We start from the raw sequence: 22,132 nt of genomic DNA on the forward strand, positions 1-22,132 counted from the left end.
AGTTATCTGAAGCATGCAGTTTAAGAAGTTTGAACAATTTAATCTTAATCGTATTATGTTCATAAACACAAAACTAACAACAGAGTATAAAAGAATGCAAGAAAAATGGTTCATTTTACTGGTATAACGGTAGTTTTAATATAAGGTAAATACAAATACAATTCTTAATTAGATGTTCAGTTACTTATCTTGAAAAACATACCAAAAATCAACCTTGAAACAGTTATAAAAATCAAAATGTATAACTATCTTTTTCAATTAATTCTAAGGACTCCATACACATATGCAAAAATTGGAACTCCTCAATTATTACATCAAATATTAAGCTACTGTTTAAGCAGTAGAAAATGATTTCTGATTTAAAAACTAAATAGCACCAAGTGAAAACATGCTATTTCTCACATATGCTATCTTTGAATTTTGCACAGAGTTCCAAGGCAAAGAGTGCTTCTGGCTTTATGGATTACCAGAGATGATGACCTTTGTGGCTGACTTATCACAGGTCTTTTATTCTTCTTTCCTGATAGATCCTTAGCTTCTTTCAGAGGAGGCATATAAATTGGTTTCCATGGAACTGGATTATAAAAAGCTGGTTCTGGATAGGAATTTCCGCTGTAAAAACCTAAAAGTATTAAAACAAAAATAAAAACAGAACAAAACAAGAAAAGAAACTTGAGATTAAAAAACTACTTATTTTTAAATCCCTAGAAAAATGTTAAAAATAAGAAGGCAAAATATCATTGATAAACCATGTGTCTTACTTAAAACTTGAACTCTTGAATATTTCCAAAGAAATAAAGCATTTCAAAATAAGATTGATATTAAAGTAAATATTAAATATAATAATAGTTATAACAATTAAAAAATATTAATGTTAATACCTATATAAATAAACTCACACAGGAGTGTAAGGGTAGTTCAGTGGTAGAATTCTTGCCTGCCATGGGAGACCTGGGTTTGATTCCCAATCCATGCACTTCCCAAAAACAAACAAACAAGCAAACAAAGAAATACAAACAAAAATTGAACAAATGCTGCTGCAATAATGGGATAGACACACGGGAAAATAATGAAATGTGACCCCAGGCATACAGCATACAAAGAACAAAAATAACAGCAACAACCTCACACAAAGTTTTTAAATTGTATTAAGAGATTAATTTCAAAATCTTTAAATTGAACAAAACCCAATTTGTGAAACTATTCATTGTGCAGTTAGGTTCTGTTCATCAGACATCAAAGTTTACAGAAAAATTTTTATTTTGTTTATATAGCAAAAATGAATCAAAATTCTTGGATACAAGCACATTTGAAGTTCTGAATTACTGTCACTGAAAACAGTTAAGATTTCATGATATCACTGTAATTTCAATTACTAATCAGGAAGCACTCTCCTACTGGAATGCACATGAGGTATTTAACGAATAGTGATGTCTGACACCTAGTAACTAACTGCATGAAGGAATATTTTGCAAATCATATACAAATCCTCTAGTCACTATAAACCAATAAATTCATTTATTTCAGAATTTTAAAAAATGATAAGGAAAAAAAGAATAGAAACCTAAGAGCAGAAGAGCATTTGTAGGCAAATAAACTGCTTGTTAGAATTAAACTGCAAAAAAAAAATAATAATAATAAAATAATCCATTTTAGCAATTCACTTTTAGTCAAAATGTATATTCCCACCTAAAATTTTAACTTTATCCTCTAATCACTTGATTAAACCACAGCTTAATTATTGCCCTTATTTCAAACAAGAAAGAAAAAAAAGGAAGAAGACCATGCTCGGAAGCTGTAATGGATGATCTCTGTGACATATAAGACGGGCCTAAATCCTGACAGCAGGAATGTGTCATTTAGACATTGGCAGCCCATTTTGACTGCAAAGATATGTCAACACACATTTCACCAAGGTGGTCAAAGCAAAGTCTGGAATATGTTCTATTGTGTGAACAAAATAAAATGGGAGTATTTTTAATAATAAATCACTTAAACAAGTAAAGGAAGCTGTCAGCAAGGTATGAGCTTCCAACATGAAGCACAAAGAAAAACATGCATTGCCATTTATAACCAAGTCTAAAGGCCAACCAGTTTTGTGTCTGGTTCATGTGCTGTCTAGTGGTCCATACTGGAAAAGAAATGTGCCAAAGACATTGGGAGCTTTGACTTAGAGAGGATTAGAAGAAGGGGGAAATAAAATAACCCATTAATCATGTCCTAGTTAAGGTTTCATCACCCAGGAAATGTGAGAAAATTTTACTTTTATTTTAATGTTAGAAACCATTAACTTAAAGCACTAGTTTGAGTTTTGTAACCATTGCTACCTTTATGAAAATAATAAATACCTGATTTATGGGGAATGATAATAAATTTGTAGTAACACCATAGGAACAGAGTAAAGAAAGTTTTATCATCCAAGAAATGTAAGAAAATGTATAATACCACCATACAACATAGTGTGTTACATATATAATGTTATGGAGAATTGTAATTTGAAAGAAAAATAATTTTTATACATTTCTATTTCTATCAAAGGAAACTAAATGTATAATACTTGCTTTTGCAAACCATATTTACATAAGCCACTAACATAAAAACCAACCTGTAAGTTTTCCATTGGCATAACCATAGCTTTTTGCAGCTGGACGAGGTTTATTTTTTGCATTTTCCAACCATTCCTTAAACTTTTTTTCTGCTATTTCCTTTTTTTCCTGTAATTCAGCTTGCCGTTGTTTTTCTTTTTCCTCAAAATGACAAGAAGAAATAATTTCCAGGGATATTCTGTTACTAAAAGTGCCACTCAAATTCTACTGATTTTTCCCCAAACAGTTTTCCAGCCTAACTGCTTACTGGCCATAAAAAATGAATCATATTTTTGTAATATGTGGGCAAAATTTAACATTAAGGTGCCTGTGTCTGAATAACAGTAAGACATCAAATTAAAAAATAAAAAAGCTTCGCACCCCGTCCGTGCCTCCAAAAAAAATTAAAAAAAAAAAATTAAAAATAAATAAATAAATAAATAAATAAAATAAAATAAAAAAGCAATCTGAGGTTTTAAAAGCATAGTAATTTACAATAAAGTAATAAGACTTTCCATAAAAGTTCATCAAGAAATATTTAAAAACAATAATAAGAGAAAATTTTAAGCACAACAAAAATATCAAATGGCTAATCAGTATGTCTCAACCTAAGAAAACACAAATGCGTTTTCGTTTTTGAAGCTTACAATATAATAAATAGGGTAGGTTCATGCACTTAACCTTATGCTGATAGTGTCAATTTTCTAACAGATATTTTTTCTAAAATATAATCAGCACACATGAAAACCAAAGCCATGTATTCCAACTCGTCATTCTAATAAAAGTACCTTTTCTTTTTTCTTCTTCTCACATTCTTCAGCATTTTTTTTCTTTAACCATTCTTGATATTTTTCTTTTGCTTTTTCTTGCAAACGTTCTCTCTGGAGTTCCTTTGCTGCTTTTTCCTCCATTTCTTTATTAATTTGTTGCTCCCTTTCTTTCCTTTTCTTAAATAAAAAAGGAGGGGTTTTAATTTTAATACTTTTAATTATCCTTATACCAAGAAATTTTATTATATACAGTAGTTTGTTAAACTTAGGTTATTTATTAAAATAGGTGGCAGTACAGTGGTTGGCACAATATGGCTTAAGAAAATATATAACAGGGGGGCCACAGTGGCTCAGCAGGCAGAATTCTCGCCTGCCATGCCAGAAACCCAGGTTCGATTCCCGGTACCTGACCATGTGAGAAAAAAAAAAGAAAGAAAATATATAACATGCCTGCAATTATCTGTTCAAGTTTAGTCTACCACCAGGATTATAAGTTTCATAAGGACAGTGACAAAGGTATTGCTCATCAAAGTACACCCAGAGCCTGGAACAGTGCTGGGTACACAATAGGAACTCAATAATGATTTATTGATTAAATTAGTGAATAAGGATTACAATCTGTTAGATTTTTATGAATATTGGTGTTTTTAATGGATGTCTACCTTCATTCTAACCTAGGAGTCATATATGTACATATTTTCTTGACAGTTTGCCAATACAAATACTTGGATAAATCTTTTCCATAAGTGAATTATAGAAGGACAAATAATTAACATTTTGGTCCATTAAATATTGCTACTATGACCCATACAAGTAAAAATCTGGCAGTGTAATTCTTATATCTTACATAGATGGAGGGTTGGCAAACCAAAGTCTGCAGGACAAAACTGGTCCACCAGCCACCTGTATTTATTATAAAGTTTTATTGGAACATGGACACACCCATTTCTTTACATATTTTTCTTTTATCTATGGCTGCTTTCACACTATACCAGCAAAGCTGAATAGTTGCAATAGAGATGGTATGCCCCACAAAGTCTAAAACATTTATTATCTGGCACTTTGAAGAAAAAGCTAGCAGACCCCCTCATACAGACTACTATCCTAATGTTTTTTCCTTTCTTTTTCAAAAGATAATCCACCACGACAGGTAACTTCTAAACGGTATAGCTAGCTCTCTGTAGAAAATCATCTATAAGGCATAAAGAGTATATGCAATACAAATGCCATGTATATCACCTTTCATGAGGCAAAAAAACCCTGAGCCTAGGAAACAAACTCTTCCCTTGAAAGCCTCTTACAAAATATTTTAATATAAGCAATTCAATTAACACCCAACAAACATCAGGTATATGCAAATATATGTCTTCTTCTGTAAAAGCAGTTCTTAAAAATCAAAGCACTAGTCATTTTCCAAGTTACTGCTTGCTGGGCAGCCAATAGCTGCAGAAAGGAATCTTTTCAAGCTGAGAACTCAATATTCATGGAAACAGTAGTGGATTTTAAAATTTCACCTTATTAAAAAAAATGTATAAATTGAGAAAGATCTTGGCACATATCACCTCTGACTCATGACTTTCCTCCACCTCATCAAGAAGTCTTCTAGTCCCTAAATGGTTTTTAGTTATAACATCTAACATTTATTGAGCACGGATTATACTTGATATTGTTCTACGTTCTTTATATGCATGTACTATGTCATTTACTTTTCACAATCACCATATAAGGTAGATACTATTATTATTATTATTCCCATTTTCAAACAAAGAAACAGAGGCACAAAGCAGTGAAGTAATTTGCCTAAGGTCACACAGATATTAGTGGCAGATCAGGGACGTGAAGTCCGGAGGTCTGTTTCCAGAGTCTGACCTTTAACCACTTCACTAGAAGATGCTTTTTTATTTCTCAATAGGCTAACCTATAAATTCACTTTTAGAAGACTGATGTATTTGCAGGCAGTAAACTATCTGTAAGAAATATAAGAAAATTGAGAGAGTAAGTGTTCTTGATTTTATCTATCTCAAACTTTATTTAATGTAATAAGTAAATGAAGGAGACAGAAGTCTAAAAGCAAACAAACAAATAAAACATTTGCTGCCTGGATAGGAATATTTATAAAATTATGAAGTTGAATTTGATAGCTCAAGTCCATAACTGTTCTCAAATATTCTCACACTACATAAATGGAACATAAAATTATGTTTAGCAATGTTTCTCAACTATGATCTACAGATTACAGAGTCCCTCAAGAAAATACTTAATCATTGTTAACAAAGTTCCGTAAGGGTCTCTAATCAATTACATTTGGGAAATAATTCATACTCTATCCTTCTCTTAGAGATTCATGATGGATATTTTGAGATTGCTATAGAAAAAAGAAAAAGAAAAAAAAAGCTTAATGTTTTTCCACCCAGAACTTTACAGACTTACCTGAAGATAGAATCCTTATTTTCTTAACCACCTGTTAGGGGTCACTAGGTACCACAGGACACAGATGGTAAATGCTGATGAGGACTAGCAAAGCATTCAAAAATTTTTTTTTTAATGCACACTCTAGGAGAAACTAATTCAATCTTCAAGCAATGTAGGGATTCTGAAAAGAGTTATATTCTTGTCTTATATAACCTGAAGCCATGATTCTCCTCCTATCTTCAGGAAACAGCAGAAAACTTGTGGTATAAAGAAAAATATTAGTCACTAGGAAAAACAAAGAGAAGGAACAGGGGTAAAATGTTGGGATTTGGGGATAAGAAGGGAAGAGATATTTTGGCTATCATGTATGAGTTAGGAAATACACATAGGTATTAAAAGAAGGGCAAGGAAAGATAGTACATGGGAAAAAAGGAAATGATGTGGCAGCAGTAATTCAAATAATGAAGACAAGTTTTTAACTGAGAAGTCAAAAGAGGATACCAATAACGGTGGCAAAATTTTTATTTTTAATGGACAATGTACAAACACAAGGAAAAAAGTGAATAAGAGGCAAATTTTTCCCATTTATTACTTGTGTATGCTTCTAATAAAAACCCTTTATTTTGTTATGAAAGATGTGTAGTGAACCACTCACTACAAGTTTCCTATACATGATCAAATTGTGTGTCTGAGTTTAAATGTACATTTAAACTACAAAACCTTTTAAAATGTTACTAACCAGATTTAAACAACTTAAAGCTTTGACAAAGTCAATTTATTAGGATTCTGCATCAGCCTTATCAATAATACGTAAAAGTTTTAAATATATGAATCCCTAATAATTTGGAACCAGATGTCTTTTATTTATCTTCAGTTCCCAGCCATATGGAACATGAAAAAAGAGAAGATTCACTTGAACTCCATTCTGGTATTTTCAGGTCCTCTTACTAGCTACACATTCTGCAAATGCCTCCCACAGGGTCATACAATTTCTCCCTTGCTATTCCTACAAATAAGCCTTGCCCATTGCTGCATTCCTAGCTGCAGACAGTTTCCAGATCACAGGGAAAGGGGAAGAATCCCAAGCCGAGTACAACAGTCTCACTGAGTTGAGGACACAAATATTAAGAGTTTGCGGAGGCTGAAATAGCTGGAAATTTTTTTTTAAAAAGGCTACCAGACAGAGATGTGCAGAAAAGCAGTTCCAGAAAATAGGTCTGTATTCCCTTGAGTCTTCTGTGGTGAAACTTCATGAGGTCAGGGAAAGAAAGACTGGTGAGCTTTAGCTAAAAAAATCCCCAGAGCTCACACCAGGCTGGGAGGAATTTTGACTATGACCAATGAGAGCAGAGAATCTTCCCTGAATACCCAGCTATCTTAGTAGGGCTATACTAGTCTAAGAGTAAAGTCCATTCTAACACATTCTAACAAACTTAGGAAACTTAAAAAAAAAAAATGACAAAAATATTAAACTGATTCAGAAGTAACTTAAATGCCTACCAGAACAAAGGGAGACAACACAATACAGCAGTCCATCAAAATTAGTAGATATGCACAGAAGAGGAAAATGTGAAACAGTACTAGGAGAAAATTCAGCAAAAAAAAAAAAAGGTGCAGAAATGGAAAAATATTATGAAATTAGCAGATAAGGATTTTAGAACCACTCTAAAAAATGTAGAGGAAAGCATGAGCATAATGATAGAAATGGCATATAAATAATGTCAAATGAAATGCTGGAAATGAAAAATATAATATCTGAAATAAAAATTTTATTAGATGAGAATATCAACAGATTTGGCACTGAAGGAAAGATCAGTGAACCTGATGATATAACAACAAAACCTATGTAAACTGCAACACAGGGGAAAAAAAATGAACAGAGCCTCACTGACCTATGGGAAAATATCAAGTCATCTAACATAAATGTAACTGGACTCCCAGGAGGCACAGAGGGACAGAAAAAGATATTTGAAAAAAATAATGGCCTAAATTTGATGAAAACTATATATATCCAGAGATCTAAGAAGCACAATAAACCCCTAGCACATAAAAGGAAATACATACACCAAAGTACATTGTAATCACATTGCTGAGGAAAATTAAGAGGAATCTTAAACGCAGTAGGAGAAACATATTACATATAGAGAAACCAAGACAAGAATACACAGATTTTCTCTCAGCAATATGAAAGTCAGAAGACAATGGAATGACATATTTAAGGTGGTGAAAAAGAATTTAAATAACTATCAACCAAGAATATTATATCCAATAAAAATATTCTTTAAAACTGAAGGCAAAATAAAGCTTTTTGAGAAAAACAAAAGCTTAGAGAACTGGTTGCCAGAAGACCTGCACTATAAGGTATGAAAAAGAACTGGTCAAATGGAATAAATGATACCAGCTGAAAATATGTAGCTATAAACTGAAGGCTAGAAACACTGAAAATAAAGGACCTTTCTTTTCTCTTGTTTTAATTTCTTTTAAAGAAGGAAAAGCTCCAACAATATATTACAATAACATATACAGTAGTAAAACATTTGACAAAAATAGCACAGAGCAAACAGGAGAAGAGAAATGGAAGTACAAATACGTAAGTGTTTTATATTACACAGTGAATGGTCTGATACTATTTGAATATGGATAATGATATGCTAAAGTATATATTAAAAAACACCAAAAAATAAAGCAAAAAGCATAGCTAAGAAGGCAATAATGGAGATAAAGTGATATATTAAAAATCACACATTTAATCCACATGAGGGCAGGAAACTAAGAAAGGAAGAAAAAAAGCAAAGGTGGTACAAATAGAAAACAAATAGCAAGAAGGTAGGCTTAAACACAACCACACGGATAACTGCATCTAACATAATTAAAAGACAAAGATTGCCAGATTGGATATTCAAACACATTTAGGTTGACCGTAATAGTGGAAAAAGGTATATGTATAAACATTAATCATAAGAAAGCTGGATTGGTTCATTTCTGGCTATATTAATACCAGAAAATGTAGATTGATAAGAGGGACATTTTATAATATTAAAACAGTCCTTTCCTCAAAAAGACATAATAATCATAAAAGTACATGCACCTAATAACAAAGCTTCAAAACACACGAAATAAAAACTGACTGAGGTCAATGCAATAGTGGCTCAATGGCAGAGTTCTCTCCTGCCATGTCAGAGACCCAGGTTTGTTTCCCAGTGCCTGCCCACGTTGAAAAAAAAAACCAAAGCTGACTGAATTGACAGAAGATAAAGAAAACTGACAATATGAGCTGAAGACTTCATCACCCCACTTTTGGAAATTAATAGAAGAAGCCAACAGAATATCAGTAATGATAAAAAAAAAAAGAGTTGAACAATTTATCAACCAGCTTGATCTAACTAAATATATAGAACTCTATATTGAACAACTACAGAATACTTGTTCTTTCAAGAACACACACAACACTAACCAAGACTATATCCTGTGCCATAAAACTAGCCATCAGAGGTTTAAAAGGACTAAAATCACAGAGAAATTGTTCTCTGAAATGGAATTAAATTAGAAATCAGTACCAGAAAGATACCTGGAAACTCTGCAAATACTCAGAAATCAAACAACCAATCAAACAAAAAACAACCCATGGGTCAAAGAGCAAATGACAAGAAATTAGAAAACATTTTGAAGTGAATGAAAATAAAAATATACTACATCAAAAATTGTGGTATGCAGTTAAAGCAATGATAAGGGGGAGAAAGGTCTAAAATCAATTATTTAAGCTTGCAACTTAAGCTAGAGAAAAAAGACCAAAATAAAACTTAACTTAGAAAAAAAAAAAAGGAAATAAAGAGAGAAGACAAGAAAATAAGATAAAACAAATAGAAAAATATTAATGAAACCAAAAGAAAAAAAAAGATTCAGATAACCAATATCAGCAATGAAAGAGGGAACATCACCACAGATGTACAGACATTAAAATGAGAGAATGTGAAAAACAACTTTATGCCAATAAATTCAACAACTTAGATGAGATGTCAAAATCCCTTGAAATATATCACTTCCTAAAATTGATTTAAAAAGAAACATAGTATCAGAATAACACTTTACTTGTAAAAGCAACTGAATTCAGAATTTAAAATCTTCCTACAAAGAAAACTCAAACCCGTGATGGCTTCACTGGTAAACTATCTCATATTAAAGGAAGAAATAATACCAAGTCCTACATAAAAATCATTTTAGAAAGTAGATAAAAGGTAACACATCCAAGCTTGTTTTAGAAGTTCAGAAGTACCCTGACATCAAAACTAGACACAGAAAGTAAAAGATGATATTAGGTATAAGATAAAACATCTGCTCTCACCACCATAAACATGAAATACTTAATAGTCAAATTTAACAAAAGATTTGTGTAATACCTATATATTGAAAACTAAAAACATTGCTGAGAGAAGTTTAAGACCTAAATAAATGGACAGAAAAAACAAGTTTATTACATATTATTTATATGGCAATTTTCTCCAAAATGATCTATATATATTTAATGCAGTGACAACAGTGCCAGACACTATTTAAGCAAGCATTATGAAGGAAATTGATTCTAAAATGCATATGGAAAGATGAAGAATAGCCAAAACAATTTTGAAAAAGAAAATAAGTTGGATAATGCACAATCTGATTTCAAGAATTATAAATTCAAGAAATATAAAGCTACAGTAATTAGCAAATAAGGTATTGGCGTAAGGATATATAGATCAATGAAACAGAATAAAGTTCAGAAATAGACCCACGCATATATGGTCCGTTGATTTTAACAAAAGTGCTGTGGTAGTTAGGTTCAGGTGTCAACTTGGCCAGGTGGATGGTGCCTAGTTCTGTTGCTGTGGATGTGAATCATTAGCACGTGAAATTCATTTATGGCCAATTACATCTGCAGTAGGCTAACATGAGTGCCTTCCTCAGTGAGTGATGTTTAATTTAATTAGCTGGAGATTTAAGAGAGGTCAACGCAACACAGCCCTAGCAGATCAGCCTTATCTTAGCACTCGCAGCTCAGTTTAGATTTTTGGAGATGCAGAAAGGAATTGCATCGGGGAAAGGGAAAGGCTTCAGAACCCAGAACCCAGAAGCCAGGAGAGAAGGCCAACAGACATTGCCCTATGCCTTCCAGTGTAACAGAGAACCTCACATGAAAGCTAGCTGTCTTTCCTCTGAAGAACTGTAAGCTTTTAACTAAATAAATCCCCTTTTATTAAAAGCCAATCCCATCTCTGAGTTGCTGCCTTCTGGCAGCTTTAGCAGACTAAAATAGGTGCCAAGGTAATCTAACAGGGAAAGGATCAGTTTTTCAACAAATGTTGGAACTATTGGATGTACATATGCAAAAAAAAAAAATTGAACATTTATCCTTATATCATATATTAAAATTAACTGGAAATAGCCATATGGGTAAAAAAAAGTTAAAGTTATAAAACTCCTAGAAGAAAACAAAGGAGATTTTTTTTTACAATCTTGGGGTAGGCAAACACTTCATCATAGGACATAAACACAACCTATATAAGAAAAAAATTTGAAATGTTGAACTACCAGAAAACTACAAACTTCTGCTCTTTGAAAAAGACCATTAAGAAAAATTAAATGGGAAGCCACAGACTGGGAAGAAATATATATATATATTTGGCAAAGGACTTGTAACTTGAATATATAGTACTCTTCCAACTTAATAAAACACACAACCCCTTCAAAAAAATGGGCAAAAGATTTGAATCAATACTTCACAAATGAGATGAAGAAATGGTGAAGAAGTTCATGAAAGGATGCTAAAGATCATTAGACCTCAGGGCAATGCAAACTAAAACAACACTACATACTCACTAGAATAAAAATGAAAAAGACTAACAATATCAAGTTTGGAGAGGATGTGGAACAACTGGAATTTTCATTCGATGGTAGTGGAAATGTAAAATAGCAGAAATACTTTAGAAAGCAGTTTAGCAGTTTCTTATAAAGTTAAACACATACCACACAAACCAAGCAATTCAGCTCCTTGGTATTTACCCAAAAGAAATGAAAACAAATAAATGTCCACAAGAAGACTTGTACATGAACGGTGATAGAATTTTATTCCTAATACTCTAAAACTAGACAGCTTAACTGTCCATCAATTAGTGAACAATTTGTGGTATTTCTACAGAATACAACTCAGCAATAAAAGGGAACATCTACTAGCAGAATAATTTCAAAACAAAAGAAGCATAACACAAGAGCAAATACTCGATAAGGCTATTTATATGGAATTCTGAAAAAAAAAGGCAAATCTTATCTACAGGAAAAGCAAATTAGTGGTTTCCTTGGTGCTGGGGCTGGTTGGGGACAGGTGAAATAGGTGCAGACTGCAAAATGGCACACAGGAACTTTGTGGAAAGATGGAAATGTTTTGTATTTTGGCTACAGTGGTGGTTAAAAGAGTATACAAGTTAATCAAAACTCATCAAACTGCATTTTATTTTACAAAAATTGTACCTCAAAGTTGATTTTTAAAAATCAGACAGGGTCTCTGTAAGATGCAAAATAGAGAAGAGAGAATAATGCATCTAGTTAACAAGAGGAGAACAGAGCGACATTCAGAAAAAAGTACCAAGAGAGTGAGTAGTCAGTCCCTAAGTAGCTTAAGATTTTTTGGCACTCCAAGTTCAACACCACATAGACCACAACAATAAATCTCCTTTTTCTTAAAATGGTACCGTAATGGAACCTTTGTTTCTTGTAACTAAAGGAGACTATTTAAAATTTCTGACTTTCCATTCTGGTCCTCGAATAATGCCTGGAACATAAAAACAGTTGCATAAACATTTATTGAATGCATGAATGATGGGGACAGTGTTATGAATCATACAGTTTATTAGTCTGAATTAATTTATTTACATTAAAAAAGCAGTTCCCACTTTGAGAATTAAAAAGCAATTTTTATTTTACATAATTCTAAAGCACAAAAAATAAAAACCCTTTTACAAAATATTTGAAAACACACTGTAAAAAATCTAGAAAATAAATCAGTATGACAACACAGATGCAAGACAACCAAATGAGATAAACCATTTATTTAAAAGGACTTAAGAATTTACAGTCATATTACAAGAAACTAACTTTGCTAATGGAGGCATAAATCCTTTCTGTCTGAGGTTTTGATAGAACAGAGTGAAAATGGCCTGGAGAAAATAACGGTCACAGATACAGCTAAAATGTGAATGAAGCTGGAGGCAATGGAGGACCACACACCAAGAAACGTAAACAGAGGAGGGAAAAAACTAGATGCCAGAAGGAAGAGAAGAACCAGGAGAGCAGTCTTATAAATGGAGGTAAATGTAACTGAAGTAGAAATAGGAAGTCTGATAGGATTTAAAGGAAAAAAAATTAAAGTAATCAATTATTCCTAACATGCACAAGAATTCTAGAAAATACGTAAAATCTAGTTTCTCAGGATTCATTTTTGCACTATTCTTAACCTCATGGAATCTTGCTTTCAATTATTTTTTATTGTGATTTATGTCAGGGCAAGCCATTTCCCTCCAAATGAAAAAAAAATCTCAAATAATTGGATTAGGTCTACTTTCACTAATTAAACAGAGTGAATATCATCTCCCAGGAGTATCTTATATTCTTAGACAAACAATAACTATGCTTGATAGGCATGGTAAAGTTAGCTTAATGGAGCTAGAAGATAAGAGAGGCTTTTAGAGGACAGTGTATAATTCTGCACATGTAAAAACTACTTTGTGTTTTAGTTATAAATTTATAAAAAGTATCACCCAAAGCTTAGTAATGGTCACACAGACATTTTGATTTTGGCATTCATTCAGAAAAAAAATTCTTGTGTTATGGGATGAAGCAAACTTAATATAAGAAAATAATTTACTTCTGAAGTAAGAAACATGCACTTTTAAAGTTACATGAGTAACTTTAGACGCGAGTCTAACAAATTTTCTTCTTATACCATACCTTGATGCTGATGCTATGTCATCCTAAATTTACTGGAATGATTTACATAAAACAGTGCTCAAATTAATACCACTGTGTATTAGAGCCAATAACAGTGAAGGACAAAAATTAGAACTAAAAAAAAAATTTTGTCCTCAATGTAAATATTTGTCTAAATTCGTAAAGTTAAATAATAATAATAAAATCAATACCTTCTAAATATGTACCCAAAAAAGTCACAACAGAAACTAAGTTAACAACTAGATGATTATTTTTTAAATTTCTGATTTGTGATATAATATAGGAATGTATTAAAATTGAATAGAAAATAATGTTCACTCATTCAATTAACACATGCTTACTGTATGCAAAGCATTATGCTAGATTTTTAATGGAAAAAAGTAATATAAAATATAATTCTTGTTCTTAAAGGTCTTAAAATATTTTCTTAAGGGGAGTGAAGGCATATGCATAATACACAACAGCAATAAAACATATACAATAAAAAAATGCACTAAATGATAAAATGCTATAAAGATAGTGCAAAATGCAAAGTTTCAGAAAAGGAAAGGTAATTTTTAGTATGTGATCAGCAAAGCTTCATGCAGGAAATGTTTTGAGTAAAATGTTTTGGTAAAGGGTAAGGTAGGGTAGAAGATATGATGAAAGTCCGTGCTATAAAGTTATATAAAAACACAAAAGTGAGACAAAGTAAGAACAGACTATTCTCAAAATTTCTCATGAACATATAACCTCTGGACAAGGAAATGCAGCTCAAAGTTTAAAACTTCTTTGAAATCTACTGTATATCCTAAAAATAACATAAAATTTATGTTCTTGCTAGAGAGATGTACCTGAAACTATTGAACTGTGTTCCAGCAGTCTTGACTCTCAAAGATGATTTATACCTATATAGCTGTGTTACTATGTGACCATGTGATTGTGAAAACCTTGTGTCTGATGCTTATATGCAAGGTATGGACAGATGAGTGGGAAAATAAGGATGGAAAATAAATAAATAATAGCAGGGGGATAAAGGGTAAAAAAAATTGGGTAGACTGAAATACTAGTGGTCAATGAGAGGGAAGGGTAAGGGGTATGGGATATATCAGTTTTTTCTTTTTATTTTTCTGGAGTGATGCAGACATTCTAAAAATTATCATGGTGATGAATACACAACTAACTATGTGATGATATTGTGAGCCATGGATTGTATACTATGGATGGACTACATATTTGCAAAAATTTCTCAATAAAAGTATTTTAAAAATAAAAAAAAAATTTATGTTCTACTCCCATTATATATTTGTGCTTCTTTTAATATAAAAACAAGATTTTTCCTCTCAAAAATTTCCAATAAAACTAATACTCCAAGCAGATGTGTCATGATTATCCTAGGTATGCTCCCAAAAGAATTCCAAGAGTAAGTAACAGCATAGAATAAAGGGAAAAAGGGGTAAGAGATATGGCTGAAATGGAAGTTTAGATCAGAGAAAAGGAATTCTACCAGCCAAGAAAGAGCTGTTAAAACCTTATTCACAGTAGGGAACCATGAAAAATAATTTTTGAACTGGGGCCTTCTTCAGGAAGATTAGTCCAGCAGAGACTCAGAGGGTGGACTCATTCATTCAACAAATATTTGGGGACATCTAGTTGCTGGAAAACTGAACAAAAGAGGCAAAAATTCCTGCCCTTATGGTGCTTACAAGGAAGGGGTGACCAACAACGACAGAAGAATTCTGGTTATGTCTGGGTGACTGAGAAGATATTAATAATAATAACAGGGAGTTAAGAGAACAGTTCTATGGAGGGAGAATGGGCAATAAAATGCTGTTTTAGATTTGCAGGTTCATAGGTACCAGTAGAACTAACAGACAGAAATCTAAGAGTCCAAACGCCAGGCCTGGAGATACAGATTTGGCGACAGCCTGCAGGTACTAGTGGAAGCCACACAGGGAAAAGGGAGAAAACTGATGGTAGAGGGAAGAAGACAGAGCCTTGATGATGTCCATGAGAAGCGTCGGGGGGGTGGGGTGGGGGGAGGGACAAACCAGAGAGAAAAGAATCCAAGAGAAATATAAGAAAAACCTTGGAAATGAGAAGTAATGGGAAGAAACTCTTTCCAAAGGCATATCAGGGGATATTTTTTTTCTCCTTACCTGTTGGTTCTTTTTCTGAACCCATTCCTTGTGCTTTTCTTCAGCAATTATTTTTCTTTTTTCACGTTCTTCTATTTCTTTTCTCTTTTCTAGTTGTTGATTTAATTCCTGTGGATTTTATTTAAATAAAAAGCAACATTTAATAGCAAGTACCTAAGTCACATTTTTTTTAAATGCTGAGGTTAACGAAGTTAAACATGATTATAATTTCCTTTAGAGAAAATATACCATTAGTGACATTAACTTACTTAAGTAACTACTCTATGATGAAAGAAAGCACTGGTAAAAAGTATAAGTCATTTTGTAGAAATGCAAATAATTGCTTGGCAGCAAAACACTAGTTTCTTAGACTAAACTTCAGCTAAATTACCCTCATTGAAATCAACTTTCCCACACATAAACTTTGGCATCACTGTAAGCTACTGGCAGAAGCTCAAGAGAATTCCAACTTTTTTTAGAGTTATAAAAAGCTTTTAGATTATTGGTTTAAGAGAAAGGATAGGAATTAAATAATTCATAAATTAAAAATTTAATTCAGATTTACACCAAAGAAGAAATGTGAAGATTCCATTCAACTTTCTTTAGGGAAAAAGAACCTAGATTTTTTAAAACTGATTTTATAGCTGCTGGAGTATAAAACAAAACCACATTCATATCCCAGATTGTTTAACTGCCTTGCTGTCACTCGAATCTACACGTTTGGGCATTTCCTCAGAAGAAAGAATGTGGAGGGTATGGCCAAATAAAACTACAAGCTGAATGCCACCACTCTGTCACTCATCAGTTAAATTACTGCATTAGTTGAGAATGCTGTTCAAACTAGACTTCTAGGACTGTACTACCATAATAATTACTGGTTATTTTTTTCTCTCTCCTTAGACACTAAGAATCAGATACTTTTACAGATCTCCCATTGGTCCCCACTCCTTACTTTTCCAAAGATCTCTCTACCTGGGGTTGGACAGTAGTTGGAAGGACATTTTTTCTACTCTCAAACCAATTCTAGTATCATAAATGAAGATACATTAAGAACATATCTTTTGCACTTTAGAACTGCTCCCAGGATTCCTGTCTCCCAAGACCTCTCATTCTAATTCTGCTGCATAGAAAATAGTTGCCCTCACTCACTATGAAAAGTCCTCCAATTCTTAAACACTATACCCCAACAAGGAAAATAGCCATCTTGGGTTTAAGGATTATTCACTACCTCTGCAGCTGCTATTCCTTGATTACTCACTCAATATATATTTATAGAGTGCCTATTATGGAGCTAGAAAGAACTGAGAAACAGAAGATCAAATTACAGAACTCCCTGATCTAAGATTATTTTACATACACCAAAGGATTAATACATTGTATTGTGCATAGTAGGAGTTCGAAGAAGGGAAGGGAAAGGAAAGAAAACATAGGAAAGGGGAAAAACACGTGTACCAAGGTAATCTGGTCCAGTAAGGAGTTGACTGGACTAGAAGGCAGAGATGGGAGGAGTTAAGGTAGGCAGTAGAAAATCAGAATGTGGTGCTAACCAGATAGAGAAAGCTCTTTTGAGATGGCAAAAAAAAAAAAAAAAAAAAACCCAACAACTAGACACTATGAAGCAGTAATACATGGCAAAAGGGATGACTTAGAGCTTATGATGATAAAGGTTGAGGACTGCATTTGAAGGGATCAGAACTATTTTGAGGGAGTTAGTACATGAATTGTAAGAGGTCTGATACTGTGTCAGGAAATAAGATGGGAATACAAACACACTACAAATATACAAAAAAAAAAATAACACAGTGATAGGCTAGATATAGACCTGGCAATTGTATATTCAGATTTTTCTAAAATAGTCCTGAGTTAGAATAATTTTATTTTCAAGAAAATTATTTAAACATACAAGTAAAGATATGATTACGATTAATTACTCTTGTGTGCCTTTTCAAGATTCTTCACACTATATAACTGAACTCAAAGAATCAGAAAACAAAATCAGACTTGGTGCTCCTGTTCTATAGTTCATAAATCTTAGCTAATATTGATATAGTAGTTAAAGGAGGAAGGGTCAAAAAGTGCATAGAAGATGCTACCATTGGCCCAAATCTAATCTCAGGATATCTGCTCAAGTAATTTGTCAACCCGGAATATACATTATTGCACACTGAGGCCCACCCCTCCCTTCTCCAAGACTGGCCCCTCTTAGATCTTCCCATGCTGAATGACTCCACCTGTTCACCATGAAGGCGAGCTTCTTCTGGGACACAGCTGGAGCCTTCTCTTCCAAGGCCCTGACACTGTCTCCTGGTTCACCAATGAATTTCAACAGGATTATAGCTATTTTCCCATAGAGTAAATACTAGATAATTTTTATAACTTAGAACAGACTGTACTTAAATGTTAAAGCAAATGCTAAAAATTAGAATTAGCCAAAGGCTATAAAAATTTAGGGCAGGCTGCTAAAGAATTTTTTTAAATAATAATAAAAATGAAATAAAATTTACAGCATACAAAACTGCTATGTTTTTTCATACTATTGATGTTCAACATTTACCATAAGTATGATATCAACAATGGTTATAAATGTAAAAAGTTTGTAAGCAGGTAATTTTTATGGGTTTCAAGAATTTTTTAACTTAATCCCACAGACAGGTTTGAAACAAATCTAAATAGCTGCTAAAATTGAATTTATGAGCACTGGTGATATTTTTAGTGATACAACTGTATTCTTTAAGTTTTCTTTTAATTTTATCCTTTAAATTTTAAAGGAAGAAAATAAAAAGGGAAGGATAACTTCAAAAATAAATACTAAGTCTGATACACTTATTCCTAAAATATATCTTTGTGACATGGAAAAAGCACTTAAATTGAAGTCAAAAGAATTGGATTCCAGTCCCAGCTCTGCACTAAATGAAACCATGGCAAAACTATTTCTCCGGCACGCATGCATTTTAGCTTTAATAGGGACTTGAGATCAATTGTTCCTTACAGTTAAAAATATGTGATTTTAATGACATGATTTATAAACAAATTAAGGAATACAATAAATAAGTATGGAAATATAAGGAAAGCATGACTTAGAAAATAAAACAAAGTGAAAGGCATGAGAAGAATGTAAATCTCACAACAAAATGAGCTTTTAATAGTTGAGCAGTTGGCCCATATATTATGATGTCCCTGGCATAATTTATACCATTAAAATGTTTTAATTGTTTCAAAGTGAGCAACGAAGTAGCCATAAGAAATGTCAAGCTAGAAATACAGGAAAGGTTTTCAAATCTCAACTAAACTACAAATAATTATAATCTGCTGTATGCTTAATCATTTTGGTAGGGACTTTACATTCTTTATTTTAACCTGTTTTCATAATGTATCTTCAGTAGCTAATCAGGGCTCAGAGAGGTTTGCCCATGGTCCAAATTTTGAATGTAGGAAGTATGGGTCAAGAATTTATGCTTTTAACCACTCCACTATTGCCTCTCTAATGGCTATCTAATAAAGATCTGAAGCTCAGAAGAGTTAAATAGCTTTCTTAAAGCCACAGAGTTAGAATGACAGAGCTAAAATTTCAGCCTAGTTCTGTGTAACTCCAAAGCCCAGGAATCCCATTCATTTTCTGTAAATTAATCAGTTGTTTTTCTTTTTATGCTGGCTCTAAAAACAACTTGAAGTGATCTTCCTTTTCTTAACGTAACATTTCACTTCCAGCAAGGCTAAATACAAAGCCAAATACCATAAACTGAACTCCAAAGAAGAGAATACAATACTGGCGAATTATACATAGTTAAAATATTATCTCAGATATGTATGTATGTGCAAAAGTATGTGTTTGCGTTTGACATGAAGCAAAGTTAAAATCTCATTGCAAATAAACATTCTGAAAGCCACTTCACTAAATAATGGAGAGAATAATGTTAAAACTTGAGGTTGAGATAAGATAAGTACAAAAGTCTGGGGTCCTAATAATATACATTAATTCTGAACATAAATGAAAAAGCTTTAAAAGCCATGAATATCAATGATTTACATAATAATACAAATAAAAACAAAACAAGCCATGTTTATACACTATTTCATTCAATCTCACAAAAATCCTGTGACACAGGTATTATTTTCTCCTTTTGTTAAGATGAGAAAATAGAAATTTAGAAATTTAAATAGCTTGCCTGAGATTACTCAGCAAGTAAAAAAGGTTGGAACTAGGACTTTCATAAAGCCTGCCTGACACCAAACCATTGAGGACCTTCTCAAGCACTGTGGAAACAAGTGCTACTACTTTTACCATACACTTTTCCAGGAATAAATTTGCACTCTACAATACTGAGTATCATGGAATTGGGAAATGGTAGAATGCACCAGTTTTCACAATCATTTGAATTACGCTAAACTTTCTGAACATGTGACTACCTTCTTGGTTTGATACCCTTCAAAGAATTAAAACCATAATTTTAAAACACATGTGAAAAATGTATTCCAAGGAAAGTCGTGGATATTGGCAAATCTTTAGTTCTGAGGGATTTTTAGCAACACAGTTACTAATAGGTTAGAATAAACTTTAATATCAAACAATACTGAATCAGTTAAATATATTTTAATATATATTAAGACATTTTAACCATTTTTAATAAAATATTTTGCAGCTATTTAAAATGATGCTGTAAAACAATGTAATGATATGGAAATACATTAATACGTAACAGGGAGAAAAAAAACAGTTTACAAAATAGTTTGACATTATTTCATTAAAAACAACTATCCCTCACCACCCAAATCTGTTGGATTCCTGTGTTTGGACAAGGAAAATTCAGTTAGTGAGTTCAGACACTGAGGGATACCAAATTATCCAAATATGTTTGGCTGCTAAATCTTATACAGCAACTAGTAAGAGTTCAAGGAGTGAGGAATTTATGTGAAAATGTATCTAAAATGATTTGCTTTTTAAGTTTAGATAGTGAGAATTCAGATAGTGATACAACCCACTACATCATAGGGCTTAGGTTTTCAAGTACTACGTGAGTCAAAAATTGTCTGAAGTCAAAACTATGCATGAAAAAAAATTAGATCTCTTGTTGTTTTAGTTGAGATCCCAATGAAGTAGTTGACATATACAGGATTCACGTTCTACACAAAAATTCCATATTTTAATATACAGAAATCACACACAGAGAAATGTCCATAAGTGAGTCAGGGAGAAACTGAAACACCTTGAAAAGTGGGCAGACACCCATCTCCCTGCACGTACTCACTCTAGGAACATGCTCTTTAGGCAGTAGATTCCTCTCTATTTCAATTTTTGTTTTTCTCTCTTTTTCTGAAAAAATTTACTGAGTGTATACAGTTGAATTTACCTTAGTTAACTGTGCATTTGATGAAGCCTCAATATCTCTCTCTCTCTCTCTCTCTCTCTCTCTATATATATATATATATATATATATAAATATATGGACAAATAAATATATACAAAAATGTATACAGAAGAACTTTTAGAAGGCTATGTAACATAATATTAACAAGTTATCTTCAGGTGGTAGGACTACAGATTTTAATTTTCTTAATTATGCTCATCTATATTTTCCAAATGATTCTTAAAATGAACACATATAACTATAATAAGAGTTATTAATATTTATATAATAAGCTAATACAGCAAATGTTTGTCTTAGGGGAAAATAATGTTAGCATTTTAATTTCAAAACCAGCTCTACCTTGTGAGCTCACGGATTAAATAAAAAGGAAAGAGCAGTTTTACCTCTAGAGCTTTCTGCTGCAGACGGTCACGTTCTTCTTTTTCTTTGCCAACAAACCACACTTCCCATGGTGTCAGACTGCTTTCTGGTAAGCACACCTGTTTTTGTTCTTCTTGGCTATCTTCTGATTCAACCTCACTGCTACAAAGACAGGATTCTGTAGCAATTGTACATGAAACTCTTCGGCTTACTAGTCAAAATCACTCTGCTGTATATGTTTTATAAATCAACATATATGAATTAATTTTATGTAAATACATATACAAAAAATCATGACAAGGAAGGCCAATATTTAAATTAGTTAACCCATCAAGATGTCTTTGAATTCCTTCATTTTCTTAAACCACATTATTTAAAAACCCACAACCGGTCCAAATGCCTCAATGCCAACAATTTTTTTTCCCTAAACATTTTATATCTAGACAACTAATGACAACGCATAATCCTGATCAGAACTTGGAAGACTTTTCTGTTCCCTTTCCTTTCTTCCTATCCTTTCTTTCTTTCTAGGATATTACTGAACA

General features: G+C 32.5%; 1 protein-coding gene across 1 annotated transcript in view; it reads right to left on the bottom strand.

Annotated features, from left to right (window-relative positions):
• Positions 1 to 114: 114 nt before the first annotated feature.
• CCDC34 (coiled-coil domain containing 34) overlaps positions 115 to 22,132 on the bottom strand; it is a 27,852-nt gene continuing 5,834 nt past the window's right edge. The window contains exons 2-6 of the mRNA XM_077114263.1: positions 21,611 to 21,749; positions 15,883 to 15,990; positions 3,374 to 3,532; positions 2,606 to 2,747; positions 115 to 622 (exon numbers count right to left, since the gene is read on the bottom strand). Coding sequence (XP_076970378.1) covers positions 408 to 622; positions 2,606 to 2,747; positions 3,374 to 3,532; positions 15,883 to 15,990; positions 21,611 to 21,749 — 763 coding nt within the window. The 3' untranslated portion in view covers positions 115 to 407. The remainder of the gene's footprint in view (positions 623 to 2,605; positions 2,748 to 3,373; positions 3,533 to 15,882; positions 15,991 to 21,610; positions 21,750 to 22,132) is intronic.

This window comes from Tamandua tetradactyla, chromosome 8, assembly GCF_023851605.1.
Source record: "Tamandua tetradactyla isolate mTamTet1 chromosome 8, mTamTet1.pri, whole genome shotgun sequence".
NCBI classification, from domain to species: domain Eukaryota; kingdom Metazoa; phylum Chordata; class Mammalia; order Pilosa; family Myrmecophagidae; genus Tamandua; species Tamandua tetradactyla.